Source organism: Phocoena phocoena, chromosome 2 (assembly GCF_963924675.1).
Source record: "Phocoena phocoena chromosome 2, mPhoPho1.1, whole genome shotgun sequence".
In the NCBI taxonomy this organism is placed as follows: Eukaryota; Metazoa; Chordata; class Mammalia; order Artiodactyla; family Phocoenidae; genus Phocoena; species Phocoena phocoena.
The window spans coordinates 54,466,325-54,491,179 of record NC_089220.1 but is presented as its reverse complement, the minus strand read 5'-3'; the positions used below and the strand labels follow the sequence as shown (position 1 = coordinate 54,491,179).

Sequence of the window (24,855 nt, the reverse complement as noted above, 5' to 3'; positions counted from 1 at the left end):
GAACTTTTTCTTAGGAAACAAATATAGTTTTGTAGAGACTATAAAGAGATAGTGGGAAGTTAAAAAAAAAAAAGAAAAGAGAAAGAAAAAATCAAGGGAAGGAAAACAAAATGACTACAGTACCAAAAATACAAGTACCAACATCCTAATAAAATGCAAAGTAATGTATTCAAGATTGAGACATTTACTAAAACATGCAAAACAAAATGAATTAACCAGTTCTTTTAAATAAGCTGTCACTTGGGTAAAGCAAACAATTTTGCTTTAAAAGATCGTTTCTTTAGTCTAAGTGGAACTGAATTTAGAACCATTACTCAAGTAAACATCAAGTTCCAGTTTTCCTCAATAACTTTAAAATATTCAGTTACCTAAGAAATGTACAAAATAATGCTTAACTGCCTAGTGCTTTATATTTAATGCATATATTTCTGTTTTTAAGAAGGGCATATAACATCTAGCACAAGAAGAAAGAAGATAAAATGTATCTTTCTTTAAATCACTATTCAGGAACCATGAAAAGCATAACAGGCTATCTGAATGTTTTTTGGATGTAAATATTAGTATAAACACTAACATTTTTAATAAGTACAAATGAACCAAGCTGGTAAAAATGAAAAATACTATCAAAACATGTCATGCATATCTCATATTTAACATCCAAAAGAACACTAGTATAGCCTTGTTACAGATCCTACAGTTAGCACCATTTTTATATCTGAATACTTTGAAAAAGCAAACAAAAGTCTTAAAAAAACTAAAATTATTGTAAGCATATATGAAAAAACTCAATGTGCATTAAGGGTGGTACTAAACATTTGTCAAATATTTACATCAACACTGGGAAGCCTGCTGGACTACTAAAAAAAAATTGAAACTGATATGCTTAACTCTTTCTATCCATGCTTAGCATACCATAGATGGGTAACTAAATTCATCCAGCATTAACCTGCCCATATAAAAAAGGCATACACAGTAAGTATCTGATTGCTTAAAAGAGGACCCAAAATCATGACAGTAAATGCATTTATCTTGCAAACTTATTACATCCCCAGCCCTAAAGCCATTTAGCAGTAAGAATATCCAGGTGACTCAGTATGGCATGTAATTTACAACCCTTAAAAGTACCAGAAAAAAAAAAGCAGCCCTTTGTTTGTTTAAAATGTGAAGCATATGAATTTATATCCAACAGATAGTATCAGCACTCTGTCTAGTCACTCAGTATACTCCAGCATCTAAGTATCTCTCATCCTGGTAAAAAACAGTGCAGAACAAGGAGGGGGAAGAAAGCTAATTTTTTTCAAAAAAGCAGCAAGGTTTTCTCCACATGTACACTTACGAACATAAAACGATTCTATCCCAATATTAGGGGAAAAAAGTGCACAATTCAATTGGCAAGATCTTTCTTTTTTTTTTTTTTCTTGGATTATCGATTCACTGTATAATCAAGAGCAACCAAAGCTACTTGTCAGTTCAAAGTACCCAACAAAACTTTGAGTCTTCATGCCATTTCAAGTTAAAAAGGAAGCAATGTAGCTTTTGGGCTTCAGAAAACTGGGCATCCTTTCATGCAGCACAAGGTTCATCACTATGCTATTTCCACAAGTCCACACTTGTCAAAGTGCAGTTAATCCAAAATTGCAGCGACAGTATATCATGCCAGCTGAATCCAGCCATGTATCTGAGATAGGGTCATATTTCTGCACGGTATTCAGATAGGAAGACCCTGAGTGACCACCCACTACATAAAGGTAGTTATCAATTACTGCAGCACCAACTCCTAGGAAAGGTGGGTAAAAATAGGGGAAAAAATATGTTAACCATGAAGCAGACTTTGCACTAAATTAAATTTGCATTTAAATGTTTTCTTAAAATACATTTCAACAACCTATTATTAATTATACAAGCAATATAGCAATATGTGCTTACTGGAAAAAGATCCCTTAGTATATGTAAAAGAGCTGAAGTTTTCCTTCATCTCTCCTCAATCCTACTCTCCCTCTCTCCACCACAGTTAAATATTATTAAGAATGTAGTATATATCTTCCCATATGCTTTCTTCTCAATTTATATTTATATTTTTCAAAAATCATTAATTTTTGTTTTCAAATGTGTTAAAATTTTAAACATATATAAACTATATAATTTATGCTTAAAAAATTTTACTTTATATATATATAGTTCTAAAAAGAACAAGGCTACCCAAATATTTTACATTTTCATCGTTTTATGGTTTTCCTTCTCAATGGTACCACAGAAAGTAATCCTAGTAAACAAGCCTTTCAATTTCCTTCATATGTTTATTTTTCAGGAGTTTCTTTAATCATAAATGCAAGGAATACTCCTAAAGCATTTCCACCAGTAACTTAAAACGTTCCTCTTAAAATAATGTGATTTGAGTTTGGGTTTAAGGATAATTTCCTCAAAGGTGTATTTGTTTTTCTTTATGAAACCTGAAACCCAACTCTTTCTAGATCAACTATAACTATACCCTTTAGGAGGAGAGAACATTTGAAAGTAACGTACAGACTGCTGATGTACAATAAAAAACAAAATAGAACAACCCTAGGATCCTGGGTGTGTGTGCACGTGTGTGTGTAACATATAAAACAATTACATTTGTTACATGGACACAAAGAGCTTCTATAAGATACTTTCTATTATGAACATTTCTCAAGATGTGTTGTAGAAGTTTAAAAAATAACAATATGCACATTGGCATATTAAAATCACAGTAAAAAAATCTATATAGTTTTGTCTAATCAAGTTGTCAGTCAAGTTTATCACAAAAAAAGTTTTTTCTGGACAAGTAATAATACTGTTATATCCCAAGAAACTACTATTTCAAGAACATCACTATAAAAAATATTGTCCTATATGTTTAGAAATTGGTATGTTATTATTACCTGTTCTGGGTTCTTTCATTGGTCTACACACAGTCCACTGATTTTGATGAGGGTCATATCTTTCAATGCTTGACAAATGTGAAACACCATTATGTCCACCCACCACAAAAATAAAGCCTAGCATGACACCCACACCAAAGTGAATCCTTTTATCTGCCATAGATGCAACCATCTCCCAGGAGTCCTTACTTGGATCATAACGCTCCACACTGCAAATATTCACAAAAGAAAGAATTAATTCACATATCCTTTGTGTCACTCTTCCTACTAAAGCAACTAAAACCCACCCGAGTTTTAAAAGTGCAAACGGACAGATATAAAACAAGAGTAGTTTGTCCCAGATGTTCAGATGTTGCTGATAAAATCACAGGGGTAAAAGCTTACCTTGTAGACTGGTGCAATAATAGCCATACCCTACTCTATTATATTGTACAAGTAGCAAGGTGTATTAAAAGCATGGAGCATTTGAAGTCAGAAAATCTGGGTTCAAGTACTAATATCACATACCTAGACCTATCATTTTGGATTTGTTTCTCCTGGATAAGTCATTTCCTGTAAACATGGGAATAATATAACCTCAAGGATTCATGTAAGAATAAAGTCCAATGAATATACATGTGAAAGGACTCTGAAAATCACAAACTGAAGATAGATGGTTCCTAAAGATACTAAGGATTTTCCACACAGCTAAGGAAAAGGGAAGATGAAGAGAAGGAAAGAAGAGGAATTTTTTTCTTATAGGTGAATTCATGGTGACTAACTGTAAAGCAAACACTACATACTTCATAACACAAACTGGCTAATCATAATGATTATTGTAATGATTATAATAATCAGAGTAATTTATGAGAATTCACAGATTTAAATAAAGTCTGTATGCCAGAGAATTCTTGGCATTTCCGAGTTGCATTATGGAAATTCAAATCAAATCAGAATTTCCAAATAAGCTTTCCTGGAAAATCCCAGAAGGCCTTTAAGCCTACACTTTCCCTGAAGGGGTGCAAAGGCAAGTTGGTTGAGCTTGTTCTGGTCCTAACCTAACTTCTCAAGAAAGCCTAAAGCATTTGAGAGTAAGTTCAGAATAGGGACTAGACCAGACTAGACTAGAAGACTAAACTACAACTATTTCTGAAAGGACACCAGGATAAAAACCGTTAGAGCAAAATCACTAGACAAGAAAAATCCTGTGAAAAACTGTAACAAGAACTCAAACTTCAAAAGCATTATCTCAAAATTAAAGTACTTAACCTTTTATCTTAGAAATTTCTGTTAGCAGCTTTTCAAAAAATAGAAATGCATGTCTGGGTCCCAAATACTTTTCCTTCAACTAAAGGAACAATAAAAAGGGAGAAAAATTTAGCCTACACAGAAATACAAATTTATAGAAGAAATGCTGTTGTGTCATTACTTTCTCAGCCTGTTAACAAACCACCACATACTCTCTTTTATTAAAATGCTCACAATAAATAAAACACATACCACTATTAGAGATATAATACTATTAGAGATAAAATCTTTGGAAGATCGACTTTCAACAAAGGTTCAGAATTATGATTAATTTTCCATATAAGCACTTTATGCTTTTGTTTTTCTTATATATATATTTCTCCTTTATTCAGAGAATACTATAAAATACAGAAATCTCACATTTAAATTTCAGCACAGCTCAGATACATAATGATACATGTATGATTACAGAATAAGAATCCAGAATGGAATATTTAAATAAGGCTTAAAGTTTATGATGTGTTATAATATTGTGTAAGCATATAGAAATTACATTTTCCACTTTTTTATTCTATTAAACAACGTAGTAACAGATCATCCATCCATACACACACATACAGACACACACATTTATACATACACACACCACCCCAAATCTAAAGTTATCTAACTTCATCTTATTTTCAGATTTCTGAATTCTAAAATCTAGTCCATTTATATTGAATGAATGAATGTAAAATTTAATAAAAGGGATTTGAGTTTTAGGTTTGTATTAAATCTCCATGTAAACCAATTACAATTAAACTTGTGGAGCAGGTTAAGTTTCCCAAATGTCTATCAATATTACTTTAAAAATTAAAAAGGGAAGTTCATTCATATACACAAATTGTTTAAAATCCAGAAATCATTGTTAATGATACTTTAAAAAATCTACAAGCATATACAACTTGATTAAGTTAAATACCTGTTCATGTGGGCAGGACCATACCCACCAATGGCATATATCATTCCATCCAACACAGCTGCAGCAAAACAACTTCTTGTTGTAGTCATTGGTGCCACAGGTTGCCACTTTCTTACTTTGGGAATATACTTCTCTACAGATTGTAAATAAGACTGTCCATCATAACCACCTAAAGCATAAAGTTCTCCTGCAAGTACCACTACTCCAAGGGTACTTCGGCTCTCATTCATTCTCTCAAGAGAAGTCCAGGTATTTGTATCAGGATTCCAGCATTCGACTGAATTTTCATGTTTTCTGATAGTGATGCCAGGACGCACGTTAGTTTCAATACCACCTATAACATACACTTTTTGGTCTAAAACGCATATTCCAAATTCATAGCGAGGAATGTTTAGGGGTGCCAAACCAATCCAAGAGTCATTCTGAGGAAAGTACATCTCCACACTAAAGAATAAGCAGAAAAAATTAAATTTAAAACATCAAAATGGCCCATAAACAATATCTGGCAAAACTGAAGATACACGTATGCTCTGATACAGCAATTTCATTCCTGTGTATCTACTCTACTGAATGCCTATTACAGCCAGTTTTGCAAAAGAACACAAATAGAGAAAGGTTTACAGCAGCTCAACACAGTCATCTATCAAAAGGAGAATGGATAAATAAGATGTGGTATACGCACCCCATGACAAAGCAATTCCATTCTTAGATATGCACCCAACAGAAATGCACACATATGTATATGTACAACAGTGTTCACAGTAGCATTATTTGTAATAGTTGAAAACCGGAAACAATCCAAATTTTTCATCAACCATAAAATGGATAAGTAAATTGTGCATATCATATAAGAAAATACTATACAGCAATGAAAATGAACAAACTACAACTACATGTAACAGCGATGAATCTTACACATATAATGTTGAGGGAAACAAGCCAAATTCAAAAGAATATATTCAGTATAGTTTCATTTCTATCAAGTTCAAAAACACTTCTAATCTCTAGATTAGAAATGAGGGTGGTGGTTACCTTTGGGGAGGACAGGGAGGGACCTTAAGGGTGGTTTCTGGGTGTTGTTCATGTTCTTTTCTTGAAATGGTTTGTAATGTTTGCTTTGTGATAATTCATTGAGCTGTACACTTGGAATTTGTGGACTTTTCTGTATATGTGAAACATTTCAATTAATTTTCAGTCATCATATTCATAGTAGAAAGAAAATGTTGTATTATGTCCATCTACTATAATACCATACGCCAACGAAACTAAATGAATTATTTCCTCATGCAATCTCAATTTCATAAACTTACTGCTCAATGATAAAACACATCTCTGAAGAATATACATGGTACTACTGCATTTACATAAAAATGTGTAAAACCTAACTATATACTGGGGCACATATAATATGTGGCAAAATTATAACAAAAAGCAAGGGAATAATACATTAAAAATTCAGAATACTGGTTACTTCTGGGGGAGAGAAGGAGATGGCATCAAGGAGGGGCACAAGGGAACTTTAAAGCTATTGTTAGCCCAATCTCAACAATACTAGTTTTAGACCACAATTAAAATGTACACTGAGACTTTTTAAAAGATAAAGGACATATCAATTGACATTGATAAAACATCAACAGTTTCCTCCTATTGAAGGAAAGAAATGCAATCTACCAAATGTTTCAAAATATTTTAGAATGTTAAATATTCTAATATTTATTCTAATATTTAGAATATTAAAGAAATAAATTAAACATAAAAGTTTTCATAAAGCAATCCCATTTAAGGGAAAAGGAAGGTAACATCCAGCTATATTTTCAATGTATAAAAGTTATTTGTATAACACAACATTGTTAATCAACTATACTCCAATATAAAATAAAAATTAAACAAACAAACAAAAAAAGTTACTTGTAGAATGCTCTAAATCAATGATGGCCATGGGCCAAATTCAGCCCACCAGCTACTTTTGTAAGTACAGTTTTATTGGAACACAGCCATGCTCATTTGTTTATGTATTATCTATGGCTGCTCTCGCACTACAATGGCAGACTTGGGTAGTTACAACAGAGACCATATGACGGCGACAAAATTTAAAATATTTACTATTTGGTTCTTTATAGAAAAAGTCTGACAACTCCTACTCTAAGTTATCAGAAAAGAAAGCACTTTTTACTACTGTTGCTAAAACATATTTACGCTGAAGAAAATAAATTGCATATTTATAAATTGCAAATAAGTTGATATTTATATCAATATCCTGTTTTTTTTTTTTTTTGGTGGTTACTCTGATTAACTGTATTCATTCAAACATATTCTTGTCCCAGTCTGCTCTCATCACAAATTCCTAGCTCTCCTCTAGCATTTTTTGATATAGCTAGCAATAACAAATCCCCTCTGACCTGGTCTGACTCATATAAAGAAAGATGTAAATGATTTCACAAAGGAAAAAAGGGCATAAAATGGAAGAAAAGTTCATGAATAACCAGGATGGATAAAATTTGTGCACTGGGAGGGAGGAGAGGTGTTTAAAATTGAGAGTGTTATAGAGAATGGACGATAATGTGATTAAAATAATCAGGTAAGTGATTTAAAAAGAAAACAACAAAAAGAAGCAAATAAACAGGAAAATCAAACTATTTTAAAAATATAATTAGCAAATTTTAAGAGTATAAAATCTATTAGCATCAATCCTTTAAAAGCCTTCTATTTACCTATCCAAACAGGCAAACAGTCCAGATTTTCCTCCTACTGCACAAAGTACTTTGGGAGCACAGCGAGGTCGTGTCACCAAGACTGTCTGATGAGACAGTCTGTGTTCAGGCATAAAGTGGTACTTCAGAGCTTCATTCAAAAGATGTTTACAAGTGCGATCATCACGAATAAGATGATTTGCTTCATATAATCTAGTGAGAAACTTAACACTCAGCAATGGTAATCGTACACTGTTAAGTAGCTGTGCTAAGTATTTCTGGCGTTCTTGGACGTCATACTTGATCCAAGACTCAAGTGCATAAAAAACAGTCTCTTCAGTAGCTACATTCAAACAGTCATTGGAAACAATTTCATCCAAATCAGCATGCGTAAGCTCAAAAAACTCTTCAGTCTGGCAAACTGCTTCAAAATTCTGGCATATGTATTTAGTGGCTGCCAAATAAAGGTCATGACAACCATATGTCTCTGCAAAGCGAGAAATTCCAATACAATTACCAGGATCAAGTTGGCTTTCAAGAAATGCACAACATTCTTTCAGGACAAGTTTTATCTGGAGTAGGTTTGCTGCTGGAAGGAGAGATTCAACTGTGTCCTGTGAAATAAAAACAGTCCCTGTATAGGCATATTCCACAATGGCCTGGAGAGCAGTTTCATCAATGCACTGAAACTCAACCTCACTGTTCTCTTTTTCAGAAAGGTTTCCAGTAAACATAGCTTTGAAATATGGGCTGATGCTGGCAAGTACCACTTTGTGAGCATGGATTTTAACATCACCTACTCGAAGAATGATGTCACAGAGCTCGTGATGTTGACGAAGAAGATTCAAGCCCTGTAGAAGTTGTTCAGAATGTAAGTGGGTTAAGTTAGCAAGCATGTAGGTCGGGGATGTGTGGTCCATCTACAGAAAAACAAAAAGCATAGTTATTTCAAAATAATCTTGCAAATGATTACTTTTACAGGTAGCACAAAATAACTGAGATTTGTTGTTTATCTGCATGTTTGTTGTTTTTTAAATACTAAATACTAGACAGAGGCTTTTAGAGTTAGAAGGGAAGTTAACAATCATTCAACTCCTTTATTATAGATATTAAGCACACTCCGTGCTTCTGGAAGATGAACAAGATTAAAAATAGAAAAGAAGAAAAGAGACTAGAAAGAAAAGAAGAAGAAAAAGTGAGAGGCAATAAGGACTGGGGTAGGTTGAATAATTGTTCCCCCCAAAGACATCTGCATCCTAATCCCTGGAAACTTTGAATGGTACTTTTATGGCAAAAAAAAAAAGACTGTGCAGATATGATTAAGGATTTTGAAATGGGGAGATTATCCTGGGTTATCTAGTTGGGCCCTAAGTGCAATCACATGTACCTTATAAGGAGGCAGAAGGAGATTTGACACAGACAGAAGAAGAGAAGGTAATCTGACCACAGAGAAAGAGATTGGACTGATGCAGCCACAAACCAATTAACATTGGCAGCCACTAGAAGCTGGAAGAGGCAAGGAACACAGTTTTCCCTAGAACCTCCAGAGGGCACAGAGCCCTGCCAACACCTTAATTTCAGCCCAGTGATAATAATTTCAGACTTTTGGCCTCCATAACTGTGACAGAATAAAGTTCTGTTATTTTAAGCAACTGAGTTTGTGGTAATTTGTTATAGCAGCCATAAGAAATCAACGCGTGGATACTTCAGAATGGCTCATAGCAGTTGCTTAGAATAGATGAAAGGAATATAAGACATCTACACAATATGAACTCTTTCCTGTCTCATTCATACCTCAAATACAAGCAATGGGGATAATTTTAAAAAGCAGAAAATTTGGTTCCTATTTTAAAAGTATTATCCAATAGACTTAAAAATTCTGAACATTACTAAATAATATAAATGTTGGTAGGACTGGGAGAGTATAGCACTTCATTCCTATGCATTTTTAAGTGCAAATATTAAAACTTTTATCTTCATTAAGAACATCATCATTTCACACTTGTTTCATTTGAATTTTATGTCCATTAACAAATTTTGTTAACATGACCACATTATAGCTGATATCACCAGCCTCCACTTCTGATCTCTCCAACTAATCTTGCACACATCTAACAGAATAATTCTCAATCAGGGTATAGACAAGTCTCAAGAAACTTGTTGGTCTTCCAGTAGGTACTTTATTCCAGAACAGAGTATTGGTAAGAAAACAGCAACCAGAAGGTACATGTTTAGATCTGGGTCTGTTCTTTTTACTTACTATAGTGTTGACCTCTTAAACTTGTTTAACTTCTTTTAGCCTCAGTTTAATGGAAAAAGTTAACATCTAGACTGAAAAGAGAAAAATGAACAACAGGAAAGCAAGTAGATATAGCAAATAAGTGACAGGATTAAGAAAGTAGTCCTAGCTACTTTACATCATTAACTTTACCTTATCTTCATTTTCCTTATCTGTAAAGTGAGATCATAATAATACCAGAACTATATATATCTCCCAAGGTTTTTGAGGATCAAATTAGATAATGCACAGGAACATATAACAAACTGTAAGAGTTATGAATACAGGGTACTATGGTGAGGCAACAGAAATGTAACAGTATCAGCAAAGAACAGGGACCTTGGAAATATAATGAGTTTTAGTTCTAACTGGGTCATATACTATTATATGGAATTGGTACATTTCTTAATCTAAGTATTAATTTTTTCATCCATAAAATAAGAATACCTCCCACCTATCTCAGAAGGTTACATGAAAATTGTTCTGTAAAGTTTAAAGTTCCACACAACTTGAAGTGCTATGACTACAGCACTTAAGTCTCATTCTCTTCTCATGATCCCCACTTTCACTATTTCCCATTCTTTCCATAATGACCTTTCATTCCAATAAAGCTCATGTAATTACTACAGCTCTATATAAATATTTTCTTACATTTGCCAGATTTTGCCTATAAACTTTCTCCTCTCCCGTGTTCTTTTCATCCAATTCAAATTTTCAAAAGGCTGGTTCAAAATTAACTTCATCTGAAAGTCTATAAACATTTAAGTACTCAATTCCTTTACATGCAATTAATTTAATTTTAAGTGCTGTTTTGTGAAACATACCCCTCTCAACTCTCATTTGTCTGATTCAACAAGAAGATGTTATTCAGGATGAAAAGTGAACAAACAGGAAAGGTGAATGATACAGAAAATAAGAGAAGGAAATGAAAAATGACACCTAGCTAAAACAATGAGATGAGAAAGGGAAATACAAGACACACTGATTGGAAAGGAAACAAAACTGTCTTTGCTGGCAGATGACATGACTGTCTAGGTAGAAAATCCAGAACAATTAAAAAAAAAAAAAAACCCAAGACAGTGGAACTAATAGGCAATTATAGAAAGTTTGCAAGATACAAGGTTAATATACAAAAGTCAATCAATTTTCTATAAACCAGCAATGAACAAGTGGCATTTGAAATTTAAAACATATAACCATTTACATTAACACCTAAAAATTGAAATACTTAGATATAAATCTAACAAAATTAGGTACGAGATCTATATGAGGAAAACTATAAAACTCTAATAAAAGAAATCAAAGAACTAGCTAAATAAATGGCGAGATATTCCATGTTCATGGATAATATGACTCAACATTATCAAGATGTCAGTTCTTCCTGACTTGCACTTCAGATTCAATGCAATCCCAATCAAAATTCCAGCAAGTTATTTTGTGGATGTTGCAAACTGATTCTAAAGTTTTTATGGGGAGGCAAAAGACCCAGAATAGCCAACTCAATATTGAAAAAGAAGAATAAAGTTGAACAACTGACACTACCCAAATTCAAGCATCATTATAAAGCTGTAGTAACCAAGATGGTGCGGCACTGGTGAAACACAGACAAATAGACCAATGGAACTGAATAGAGAGTCTAGGAACAGACCCGCATAAATACAGTCAACTGATCTTTAACAAAGCAGGAAAGGTAATACGATGGAGAAAAGATAGTCTTTTCAATAAATGGTGCTGGAATGTAAAGTAATAAATCAATCTAGACACAGACCTTACTTATATCCTTCACAAAAATTAACTCAAAATGGATCACAAACCTAAATGTAAAATGCAAAACCATAAAACACTTAGACGATAACGCAGGAGTAAATTCTAGATGACCTTGGGTATGGCAATGATTTTTTTTTTAGATAAGACACCAAAGGTACAATCCACACAAGAAAGAATAAGTTGGATGTCTCTATAAAACAAAACAAAACAAAACAAAAAACCACACAAAAGCTTCTACTTTGGGAAAAACAACGTCAGGAGAATGAGAAGACAAGCCACACACTGGGAGAAAATATCTGCAAAAAACCACAACTGATAAAGAACTGTTATTCAAAATAAACAAAGAAATTTTAAAATTAAACAAGAAAAGTAACAATCTGATTAAAAAATGGATTAAAGACCTTAACAGATATCTCACCAGAGAAGATACAGATGGTAAGTAAGCAGATGAAAAGATATTCAAGATCATGTGTCATGAGGGAAATGCATATTAAAACAACGACATACTACCACACACCTATTAGAATGGTCAAAACCAATAATACTGAGAACACCAAATGTTGGACAGAATGTAGGGCAAAAGGAGCTTTCATTCATGGCCGTGGGAATGCAAAATTGTACAGCCACTTTGGAAGACACTTTGTTAGCTTCTTATAAAACTAAACATACTCTTACCATACAATCCTGCAATCGCCTTCCTTGGTATTTACCCAAATGAATTGAAAACTTATGTCCACACAAAAACCTGCACATGGATGTTTACTGCAGCTTTACTCTGAAGTGCCAACACTTGGAAGCAACCAAGACGTCCTTCAGTAGATGAATCAATAAACTATGGTACAACAAGACCATGAAATATTATTCAGCGCTAAAAGAAATGAGCTGTCAAGCTATGAAAAGACATGGAGAAAATGTCTTACCAAGTAAAAGAAGCCAATCAGAAAAGGCTATATACCGCAAGATTCCAATTATATGACATTCTGGAAAAGGCAAAACTATGGAGACTGTAAAAATATCAATGGTTGCTAGGAGTTAAGGGGGACGGAGGATGAATAGGCAAAGCACTCAGGATCTTTAGGACAGTGAAATTAATCTATATGATATTATAATGGTAGATATGTATCATTATATATTTGTCCTAACCCACAGAATACAGAACACCAAAAGTGAACCTTATGGTAAATTATGGACTTTGGGTGATAATGACATGTCAATATAAGTTCATCAATTGTAACAAATACACCACCGTGGTGGTGGACGTTGATAATGGGGGAAGGTACACATGTGTTGGGGAAGGGTGTAAATGGGAAACCTCTGTACCTTCCTCTTAATTTTGCTGTGAACCTAAAACTGCTCAAAAAAAATAGTCTTTTAAAAAAGTAAATTTAAAAAAAAGGAGACCTAGCTACCTTATAAGTTCACATCTCTCCCAGACCAAACAATTATGTTCCAAGATATTTAAAAACCTGTGAATGAGATCCCTGAATCATTGCCAGTAACACAAGACAGGAGACTATTTTCAAAACTAAGAGTGTAATTTCTACTAACATTTTGGTAAGGTTAATGTTAATTTCAGATAACACTTTAAAACAAACGATCAAAGGTTTGATATGTGAATACTTAGAAGAGGATGTAGTGATCTCTAAGACTAGGATGCATGAGTTAACAAGAAGACGTGTCACAGATTAATCTTTTTTTTTTCTGATGTATTTAGAAGACTTCCAGATCAGAAAAATATACAATGTTTAACTAGATACTTGTAAAGAATTTTATAATGCTTTTATGATTTTGAGAACAAAACCAAAAAATATAAGCTAGTTCAGTTAACTAAATTAGCAAGTGGTTGGACAACCACACCAGAGTATATACTACTTAATGAAATGAGGTCCACCTGGAGGGAGGTTTCTGATGGTATATCATAAGGCCTAGATGAAGATACTGCAGGCAGGCTCTTCAGCTTTGCAGATGATATGAAGCTGCAGAGGACAGCAAATACATCAGCTAACAAAACATGGATCCCAAAAGACCTGACACCTAATAAGAAGAAATTTAAGAGGGATAAATGTTAAGATTCTATAGTGGATTCCAAAACAACTATACAAGTACAGAAAAAGAGAGAAAAGACTCATCTGTAGGATGTGTTTAAAGGGTTTAGGGATTTTAATTTTAGTAATACTTTAGCACACTAATCTTATGGAGGTTTAAGGTGCGTTAATAGAACTATAATATACAGAACTAGAGAGGAGACATTCCACTTGGCTCTGCAAATGTCAGACCACATCTGGAATACAGATTTGGAGTACCATCCTTTAAAAGGGATCTAAACAAAGTAAAAGGCCTGATGAAGAGAAGAAATTCAAGACATCTTATGGGTGTTGAGTCAAAAAAAAAAAAAAAAGGAAATCTGAGAGTTATGTGAAAAACCAAAGGGTGAAACTTACTCAGTAATAATACAATAATATAGGATTGTTTTGAGGATTAAATGCATTTATGCATATAAAGTGCTTAGAATAGTGCCTATCAGTAAGCTCGTGATAAATATCTTATTTATTAATAAGTTATCTTATTACTAGTGATTTTTTTTACATTGTTTGCTTAAGAGGTATTTTGCTTTCTATGTTGTACCATCTCTTACTACTGGGTAAGAAATCTACTTTGTACAAGGTACCATCTTTGTACAAGATGTCAGTGGACATCTTGGACCACACAAAGTATTGAAGAATTGTTGATTCTCAAATCAAGTTAATGAGTTATTGGTTAGATTCATTTTTAGTATAAATAGAAATCATACAGTAATAGATCTTTATACTAATTTTGTATATCCAATTCAAGACTGGTAAATTACCATCAACATGATATAAAAGCATACTACGATATTGATTTGTAAATATACATACACACACATATATATGTACACATGCAACACATAAAAGAACATATGTTTGTGTGTATATATGACACATATCCAGATATGCAGGATGGTATAATTTTAAGAGACTGGGCTCTGGAATCAGGTGCCTAGGGTTACAATATTGTTTGTACTATTTAATAGCTATATGACCTTGGGAAAGTGGTCTTAAAGTCTCAGTTTTCTCATCTGTAAAGCACAGACAAAACAGTACACATAGCACTCAATAACCATTAGGTGCTATTTATTATTATCATTATCTTCCTTAAGAAGACTCGGTTTTTGCCAGCTAAACCCATGTGACTCCCTTTCACACTCACCAAAAATGGAACAAAGCTTACTTACTGTCAAATGAATAAATACAAACAGGGCAAGGCCAAAACCTGACTAATTTGACCAGAAAAGATACAGCGAGCCACTTTTAAACAGTTTATTACTTACAGACAGTGAAAGAAGACTAAGCTCCCTGGATCCTTGTCCCACATACTAAAAAGGACAACACAGAAACAAAAGGGGCTGGACGGCAGCAATACAAGTTGTGAAGAACCCAAACTACAGCAGCAGTAGTTTTATATTCTGGAGCTCTATTCTGCGGGGCAGCGGGACACGAAAGTCCCATACCTCATCACACCAGGGAGGTAAAGAGAAACTGTCTCACGGCAGACTCCCAGGGGTGACAGAGAGGTAGGTCAGAGATGGCCTTGCAGCAGCTCCTTAAAGACCATCCATTCTCTCATGTTCCAGGAGAATCGCAAGGTGTTCCAAGACTCAGATAAGCTTCAGCCACAGTCCAAGCTTTTGCCTATGTGGACACATGCAATGTCACCAGAATGCCAGGATGAAGCTATTCCCCTACACTTATACCCTCTGTAGTAGTTTTCCTTTATCTCACTTTCCTATTACCCCCCAAAATAATAAAAATGATCAAAGGTTTAAAAACCACTCAAGAAGGATACTGGTAAAGATGACTTCATAAAAGAAAACCGACACATACTTCTATCATTGTACTGGATTCAAATGACATGATGTTTAATCCCTTTAAGAAGTATTGAGAATAAAGTTTAAGAGATTATACTCTTAACATGTAACCAAAACAATTTGAACTAAGAACTTTAAAAGGGCAAGGTAAATATAGGGAACTTAAAATGAATTACATTGGAGGTTTGCCATAACATCATTCTTAACATTTTAAATTTGACTCCTTCTCTCTCCAGAAATCTGACTTAAGAGAAATTAACAGAACTTTAAAAAGAGAGAGCTTTAAAACAATGGTTCTCCAAATACGATCCTTGCACCAACAGCATCAGCATCACCTAGGACCTGCTAGAAATGCAAATTCTAGAGCTCAACCACACATCTAAGGAATCAGAAACTAAGGAAGGGGCAGCAATCTGTGTTTTAAGAATGCATTAGTATTTTTATGCATGCTAATGTTTGAGAATCGGTTAAAATATTTCCAGCACAAGTGTTAACTGCTTAAAAATTATAGCAAATTATAACTGTTACTCCTTCAAAATTATGAATTACAACTGTGACTATACTTGGTTCTTAGTTATTTACCCGTAAATGGCTAAAGATAACTCACAGAAGCAATAATTCCTAATCTTCAAAACCTAACCTTTGTCAGTTTTACAGTGGCAGTTTCATTTACCTCAATAACAACCTTGTGCAGAATGAAGAACAAGTACCATAGAAAACAGGAAAGAACAGTGAGGAAAAGTGTGAATTTCAGGGCCAGAGAGATTAGTGGGTTTAAGTCAACATTTGACTACTTAATAGCTGTAGACTTTGGGCAAATTACTTATTCTAAACTTGAACTTTCTCATCTGTAAAATTTGTTGTGGATTAAATAGAATGTTTGGTTTGGAGAAACAAATCAATGGTGAAAAATAGAAAATACAGAAATAGATAATTTAATATATGCAAATTTAGTTTATGATAAAGGCAGTATCTCAAAATCAGTGAGGAAAAGAGGGACTTTTAAATAAACATGTTGGGATAACTGAGCCTCAGGAAAATAGATAAAATCAGATCCCTTCCACATATCTATGCCAGGATAAATTCCTTATGGATCAAAGGTATAAATGTAAAAAATGGAATTATACAAGTATTAGAATAAAATGGAGTGAATTCCTCTATAACTTGAGATTAGAGAACAGTTTCCTAACTATGGTACAAAACCCAGGGGCAATAAGTTAAAAAGTAGATCAAATCAATTACATTAAAAAACTTTGAATAGCTAAAAAAATCATAAGCAAAGAACAAAATATAAATGAGACTGAGAAAAAAATTACAATATATATAAAAGATGTATCAGCAATAAATAAAACATTCCTAAAATACTCTAGCCCTATAGAAAAATTAGGCTGAAGAAATGAACAGATGGTTAAAAAATACAAATGGTTCTTAAGTATATGAAAAATCACTCAACTTCAGTTATAATCAAATGAATTAAAACTATATGGAGTTAACAATTCTCTTCTGACAATATACTCTCGGTGAGGCCACAAGAAAGAGGCACACTCATACATCCTTGTGGAAATGCTGAATGATACGGACCTCTGGAGATAAATTTGGTAAGTTTAGCAAAATTACATTTGCATTTACCCTTTGATCCAACAATCCTACTTCTAAAAATTTATCCAAAAAATACACTGGCAAAAAATATATAAAGACAAATGCATAAGGTAATAATTGTAGGTCTATTTGTACAAGCTAAAGAATAATACCTTACGCTTTTGTACTTTCATATTTGAGAGACCAAGAGGCAACTGACCAAGAATTTTACAACTCTAATGCCCACCAACCAAAGAATGGCTGAAAAAAACTATGGCACATCCACACAATGGAGTACTATGCAGCTGTGAATAGAAATGAGGAATCTCTGCATATACAACTCTGCAGGATCTCCCTGATCCAAGCAAGGAAGAGAAATGTGTGTATAGTATGTCACTATTTATCTAAGAAAGGGGAGGTTACAAATATACATACTCACTTACTTTTTTTTTTAAAAAAAGGAAATATTACATGGTATATTTTTTAAAAGGTTACCTAACAGAGAAGGGAGAGAAAAAAGTGGAGAGGATAGAGATAGAAGCTACACATCTTTGAATATATCCCATTTATTGATTTGACTGTGGAATTAGGGAATTATTTTACACAATTATAAAGCAAAATTAAACCTTAAAAACACAATCCATAAGAAACTTGAAAATAAAAGGAAGCAAAGGAACCCAATGTTCATCTAGTTAGTAGCCTAACCATACCATTCCAAATAACCTTAAAACAGTAATTTGATAGTCCATCCCTAGTGGGGTATGCCCTAAAAATTTTTACACCACTTTCAGTAATCACATTGTTGGTGAGAGTGTTATTTGTATTCTGAAACTGTTACTGTGCATTGCCACAATGCATAATTACATGACATTTCTAATTCTATCATCCCTAGAGTCATTTGTGATCTGGGATTCTCAATATGGGAGAAGAGAAAGATGTAAGACTGAGACATTAAATATAAACCTGGTAGTCTGATTTTGAATTAAAATATTAGAATATATATAGAAACAACATTATATACACTAATACACATGTATATACATATGAAATATATGAGATATACAAATGTATAAAATGTACCTTAAGAAAAAAATTGTATTTCCTAGCTCTACTGAAAAGGGCTAGAAATTACAACCAACCCAGTAGCAAAGAGCACTCCTCCTAGCACCAGATGTGGTCCCTAAATATTGTTTCCCTCCAAGGGAACAGAACTCCTTGGAAAAATGGCTGATTCCAGACCTGCGGCAGAAAATGTCACCATAAATTTGGAATCTTTACATACTAGGTAGCAATAAAGCTATCAATGATGTCTAAGGTCATAAAAAAACTTAGGAGCCAAACTGAATAGGCTTCTCATTAGTCAAAGAGATGGGACAAACTGATCATCAATCATAGTAACTGCAATTGATTAAAACACAGCAGACATGCTTAAATCCATGAGTTCATAATGATAATAAAATTACGATAATTTTTTAAAAAGTGATCACCACTGGAGGATGCTAATGAATCAACTCATTATTTGAAACCTAGCAAATAAAGGGAAAGAATTAAGCATTTATCATGCCTTTCCTATAACAAATGTACCACTGGGTTACCAAATAGATGAGGATAAGTTTTTCTTTATAAAAGTACTCCAGGGGCTTCCCTGGTGGCACAGTGGTTGAGAGTCCGCCTGCCGATGCAGGGGACACGGGTTCGTGTCCCGGTCCGGGAAGATCCCACATGCCGCGGAGCGGCTGGGCTCGTGAGCCATGGTTGCTAGGCCTGCGCGTCCGGAGCCTGTGCTCCACAATGGGACAGGCCACAACAGTGAGAGGCCCGCGAACCGCAAAAAAAAAAAAAAGTACTCCAGTTATTAAAGAAGGAATGGTAGAGTATCACCATTTTACAATCTTAATGAATTAATAGAGGTAGGCATTGATTATAAACAGCTGCTAATGTCACAAAAACAGAGACAACCAGACATCAGGGTCTTCTGATGGAAGATCATAATACCACCTATAAATACTTTTGCATACTCCCACTCACCACACACACACACACACACCCCAAAATCAAACATGTAGTCAACAAACTAGATCCAACAATTAATTTATAAGAAATAAAGAAAACAGAAAAAGCATGTTAAACTGTAACAGAAGGATGCAATCAGCAAAAACATCCTGACTGTGAGAAATTTTATGGCATAAATAACGGCTTCAACAAATAAATGGAAAGAAATAGGATGAAAATGAACCTACAGATTACTATAAACTTAAAAGACATTATCAACCAAATACAACCTGTGATTCATACAGGTGCATGCACACACATATCATATACATACACACAACATTTAGGAGACAACTGGGAATTTTGTACCCTGACTGTATTATTGATTATATTAACTAATCACTGTTATTTCATTCTTTGTTGTTGAACAGTAATACCATAGCTTTGTTTTTAAGAGTTTTTATCTTTTACAAATACATACTGAAATATTGGTAGATAAAATGATGTCAGGGACTGGCTTCAAATTAATATAGGATGAGGGATTGGACAGAAATGGATATGATGCCATGAGTTGATACCTGCTGAAGCTGGGTGACAGGTACATAAGGGTTCATTACATTATTCTACAATTGCATGTTTATGAGATTTTGTACAGGAAAAAAGAAATAAAGAAAAAAATATATGGCACTAAACTTCACATAAGACTTACAGATGAAGAACCTGAAGTTCAGAGAGTTTAGATGAATTAACAAGATCACACAATTAGTTAAGACGTTACTGGGACTATAATGTTTTCTTAACCTTAGAACAATGTTCTTTACATATTACATTAAAAAAAATTACAATGCTGATCAGTGTTGACCTGCTTAAAATATTTACTGAACCAATTTATAATTGTTGCTATTCCTGATAAGACTAAATTATTCTATAAAGAGCATCTAGAATATCTTTGATTGCCATAATGTACCAGCTACTGTTCTAAGCTTTTTACATGTATTAACTCCATTCATCCTCAGAGTAACACCATGAGATAGGCACCGTTATTATTATTATCCCCATATAACAGATGAAGAAATCTGAGGCACAGAGAAATTAAGCCCAAGGCAAGATTTAAACCTTTGCACTCTGTCTCCAGAGTTCTTAAATACTATGTTATACTGCCTCACTTATAAACTCATAATTTCTTTTATTTTTTATTTTTTTGCGGTACGCGGGCCTCTCACTGTTGTGGCCTCTCCCGTTGCGGAGCACAGGCTCCGGACGCGCAGGCTCAGCGGCCATGGCTCACGGGCACAGCCGCTCCGCGGCATGTGAGATCTTCCCGGACCGGGGCACGAACCCGTGTCCCCTGCATCGACAGGCGGACTCTCAACCACTGCGCCACCAGTGAAGCCCCAAAACTCATAATTTCTTAATCTTATTCAAGTTTTAACTCAAACAAGAAACTAGAAAGGTACAGAACAGAAACCCAAAAAGGACAGATCATATACATATATATAAAATACACACACACACACACACACACTATGTCGATCAGATACAAGAATACATCAGAGCTTTAAAATGAAATAAAGAGAGGTCCATGGAACAATCATTCCCTTCTGTTATTTATATAATAGTAGGATTGATTCTTCTTCCCCCACATCCCTGCCATACTTTTTTGTTTTTAATTTTGGTACCATAAAACAAATACTTAGGAGTACTCTAAATCCAGGTAACTGGATTGATTAGTCAAAATTGAATAAATGGTATCCATTTGAAAAGTTTTAAAAAGGTAATAGCATTGTACTTCACTTCTAATCACATTATTACATAAATATCCACAATATAAAGATAACATTAGATAAGTTTAAAATAAAATCAAACATTCCATAGTCTACAGCAGCTTCACAATTTTAGATTCTGAAATCAAGCTATTAAAGGTCAAGTTGTGAGTTAGTATACTTAATTGACACCTAAGCTACAAAACAGTGGTGCTGAAATCAGCTGGGAGGCAATTATCTGCTACAAAGAGAGCAAATAAATGGTCAAGAGAAATAAGAATTGTTTAAATTTCTTTCCCACAGTTCAATTTTCCTCACAGAAGAATTCAACTAATGATGGCATAATAATATTGACAGTGAGCCTATGGAACAAGTTGGCATATTTTCCTTTTCTCTGAGATTGACTTTCATTATATCTAGAGAAACAAAAGTAAAATTAGAAGCCTGTTATAATACCAGTCATTATATCATAGAATCCAAAATAACACAGAAGAAAGCAAGTCCCCAAAGCCATTACTACATCCACTAAAAGCTCTAAGTTACATAATTAAACCATCTACTGAAAAACTGGTTAGAAAAAATGTGAAATCCTGTTAACAAACAGATTAGTGCTTAAAATGCAACCAAAAATTTTTTTTGTTTAAAAGTAGCATTTTGACTCAGAAATGCACAATGGATTTGGAGCATAAACCTAAGTAAATGAAATATAAAACTGATACACATCAAGAAAAACTGTTTAATCCTACATGTATAAAAATAAGCTATAATTTCTTAACCTGATTAAAGTTGTGACTCAAACAAGAAACCAAAAGGGTTCAGAAAATAAACCCAAAGACGAAGATTAAAATACATATAATCAAATAATACATAATAATAGATATGAGTGATTAATGATGGAAAAATCTAATTTTATCCTATAGTTTCAACACTCTCCCCCACCAAAAGTTTTCCAAAGCTCTAAGCAAATAGCTAAATTGACTCATTTGAGTAATTACTTTCTGATGCAAACACCCACAAAATGTGCCACAGTACAAATGTAGATGATGTAACCTCAAAAAATTGTTGTGAGGATTCAATGAGTTAATATTCATTAAGTACCCAGCAAAGTGTATGGCACGCAGCAAACACTCAAATAATAGTGTAATTATAATTACTTGTTAATGTTAATAGCACCTTTCATTTCCACAGCAATTCTTCACAGTAATTTCTTAAACTATACAAAATTCTTAACAGTTTACAGAATTCAAACTGGTTTCCAATATTCCTGGATGTCTGTAAAATCTGAGTAAGAACAAGGAAAAAACTATAGTGGTTCATCCAACCAATTAATATTTTATTCTGACTGTGGAAATAAAGGATGCTTTTAGGGCAATTGTTTACCTTAACTTCAGCTCAAAAAATTAAGGTATGTATCAGAAACATTCCTTAATTTAACTAATCCATTAATTTAAGTAAACTTTCTTGAACTTACTGAAATTATCTTGAAATTATTATTTTAATTTCTTTTATCTGAATTTGCTATTTTCAATGTATTCTTAATTACTCCCTTTCAACTTTCAGAGGTGTACTATTAATACACCTAATAGTGTATTCCACTGTTCTGGAATTTGATTTAAAAATTTTTATCCTACCTCTCTATATAGTTAAATATAAAAGACTTTTCTAGTCAGTACACAATTCCTAGAATTCAAGAATAAGATTTTTTAAAAATCTGCTTCATAATAGAAATAAACAGAATATACATTAATTGGATGAGATTTATTTTCCACAAAATAACTCTTAAAGATAGTAATATATGGGATGCTGATAAGGTCCCATTTCCTGGTCCCATCCACCATGAAGACTAATGCATCTTCCAAGTCTTCATCAAGGAAATTAAAGGTAACAGATATAAAATAGACTGCAATCTATAACATAGTGATCTACAGGGCCCTGAGAAAAGGGGTCAAAATGAAAACTCACCGTGCTTTGTTCCAAGGAAAAGGGTATAACTAGTTGATTTAAGTATCCAAGCCCCTTGTAAAAGTATTCTTTATAGAGAGAAGGGGTAATTCTTAAGCTTCTACCATAATTTTGATGATGATATATAATTCAGGACTTTCCAAGTTCACTTTCTTTGTTCCACGATTACCACACAACTTCCCAAGTTCTTGCATACAGGAAAGAGTGCACTGGATTTTCAACCAAAAAATTCTGATTACTGGAAAGGGTTATCTTCTATTCCAACATAAACTGGCATTCTAATGTGTACATTCTGATGGGTACATCATTCTTTTAGTTAAGTCTGAATTGAGTTCCTGAAGTCTGAGCATACATGAGTAAAAGTATAAATTTGAACTTTTTACGTTGGAAATATGAGAACTAGACATTCCTTCTCATTGACAACTTCTAAAATCATCTCTTGGTTTTCACTCCCCTGCCCTTACCCTGCCTCTAAAATTAAAAAAAAAATTTTTTTTTCTTTTTAGTTAAACCAAATTTAGGCAGATTCATTTAAACACCAAAATGACTAATTAAAATCAAAGTAACAACCTAGAACTTAAACCAAAACAGAAGGATGCATGTTTACACAAGCCCCATTTACATTTACTCTACTCCCAAAAGAAAGGGGAAAAAGAAAAGAAACCTCTAATAATCAAATTGTGCTTTAAGACAACACCCAGAAGTTATTTTTGAACTTCCATTATCCAGCAAAAATTATTTATAAAGAGGTTTGGTATGCTAAGACTTAAAAAAGTATTTAAGAGACATGTGGTACAGAACAGGGTAGGAACACTTGCATTTTAAGTGCATAAATTGTGGACTTCAAATGATAACAGACATTTCTCACTGGGTCATTCAAAAGCAACTGTATTATTCCTTCCCCAAAATATTTTCTTCCACACTCCAAAGAACTCAGCCTCACACCAGGCATTCCAGCTCTTCAACTGTTTCCGCTTAAGTTTAATTACAAGAAGGAAAAAATGCTCACCAAATTCACAGTTCGCCTAAAACAAAGAAACGTCTATTATCAACTCTAAATCTACAGGGCAGAATTCTCTTAGGACCGTGATGCCAAGAACTTCAACAGCAACTGAAATTCTTTGCAATCTCGGTTTCCAGGATACTGAAAGGCTGCAGAGACGCGGGAGGATCCTGCAGGGAGGCTGGGGCTGCGGAGGGAACGGGAGAGGGGAAGGGGTGAGTCCCACAGAGGAACTGCATTAGACTTTGAGAACCTATGAGGGAAAGAAAGTTAGCTACAAGGAAAAACAGATTTATCTCCAGATCAAGTACGTTTTCAAAGAGAGCTTAAAGTGATGAGGATAAGGAAAAATGACAGAAAACCACTGACAGAAAACCATTAACCCTCCAAAACCGGAGGGTAAGCGAAGTAGGAAAAGGGGGTTGCGGGGGAGGGCGAGGAGAGTAAAGGCCTAAAATACCAGGATTTGAAAAAAAGTACGCGAGCTCTGAGCTTGGCCTTGGGCCGGATCTCCCGTCCCGGTAAGCGGACGGCAGGCGGAAAGGATCGCACTTAGGGCTGTAGATAGCAACGCGTTTACAACGGTTGAGCCCTGCACAAGAAGCTGTCGCCTCTCTCCCTGCTTGCTACCGTTCATTTCTTTACATCTTATTCCAGCACCAGCGGCACTCCAGCAGAACTCTGCCAAAGCCTGCGCCGCAGGACAGCAAAAGGAAAATACCTGAGTCCCAGGAATCACGCCCGCAGTAACAGGAGGAGGAGCCGTGGACAACAGGAACCCTGGCAAGATCCTCTTTTGCCTTTAGTCAAATCCCAGTTCTTACGGGTGGGGCGGGAACTTC

At 34.2% G+C, this 24,855-nt stretch overlaps 1 protein-coding gene across 1 annotated transcript; it reads right to left on the bottom strand.

The window, feature by feature from the left end:
- Positions 1-1,418: 1,418 nt before the first annotated feature.
- On the bottom strand, positions 1,419-24,855 carry KLHL28 (kelch like family member 28). The gene is made up of 5 exons (XM_065872261.1): positions 24,735-24,855; positions 7,806-8,704; positions 5,095-5,538; positions 2,904-3,112; positions 1,419-1,777 (listed from the first exon to the last, which is right to left on the bottom strand). The coding sequence occupies exons 2-5, from the start codon at positions 8,702-8,704 to the stop codon at positions 1,614-1,616; spliced, it is 1,716 nt and encodes a 571-aa protein (XP_065728333.1). The 5' UTR covers positions 24,735-24,855; the 3' UTR covers positions 1,419-1,613.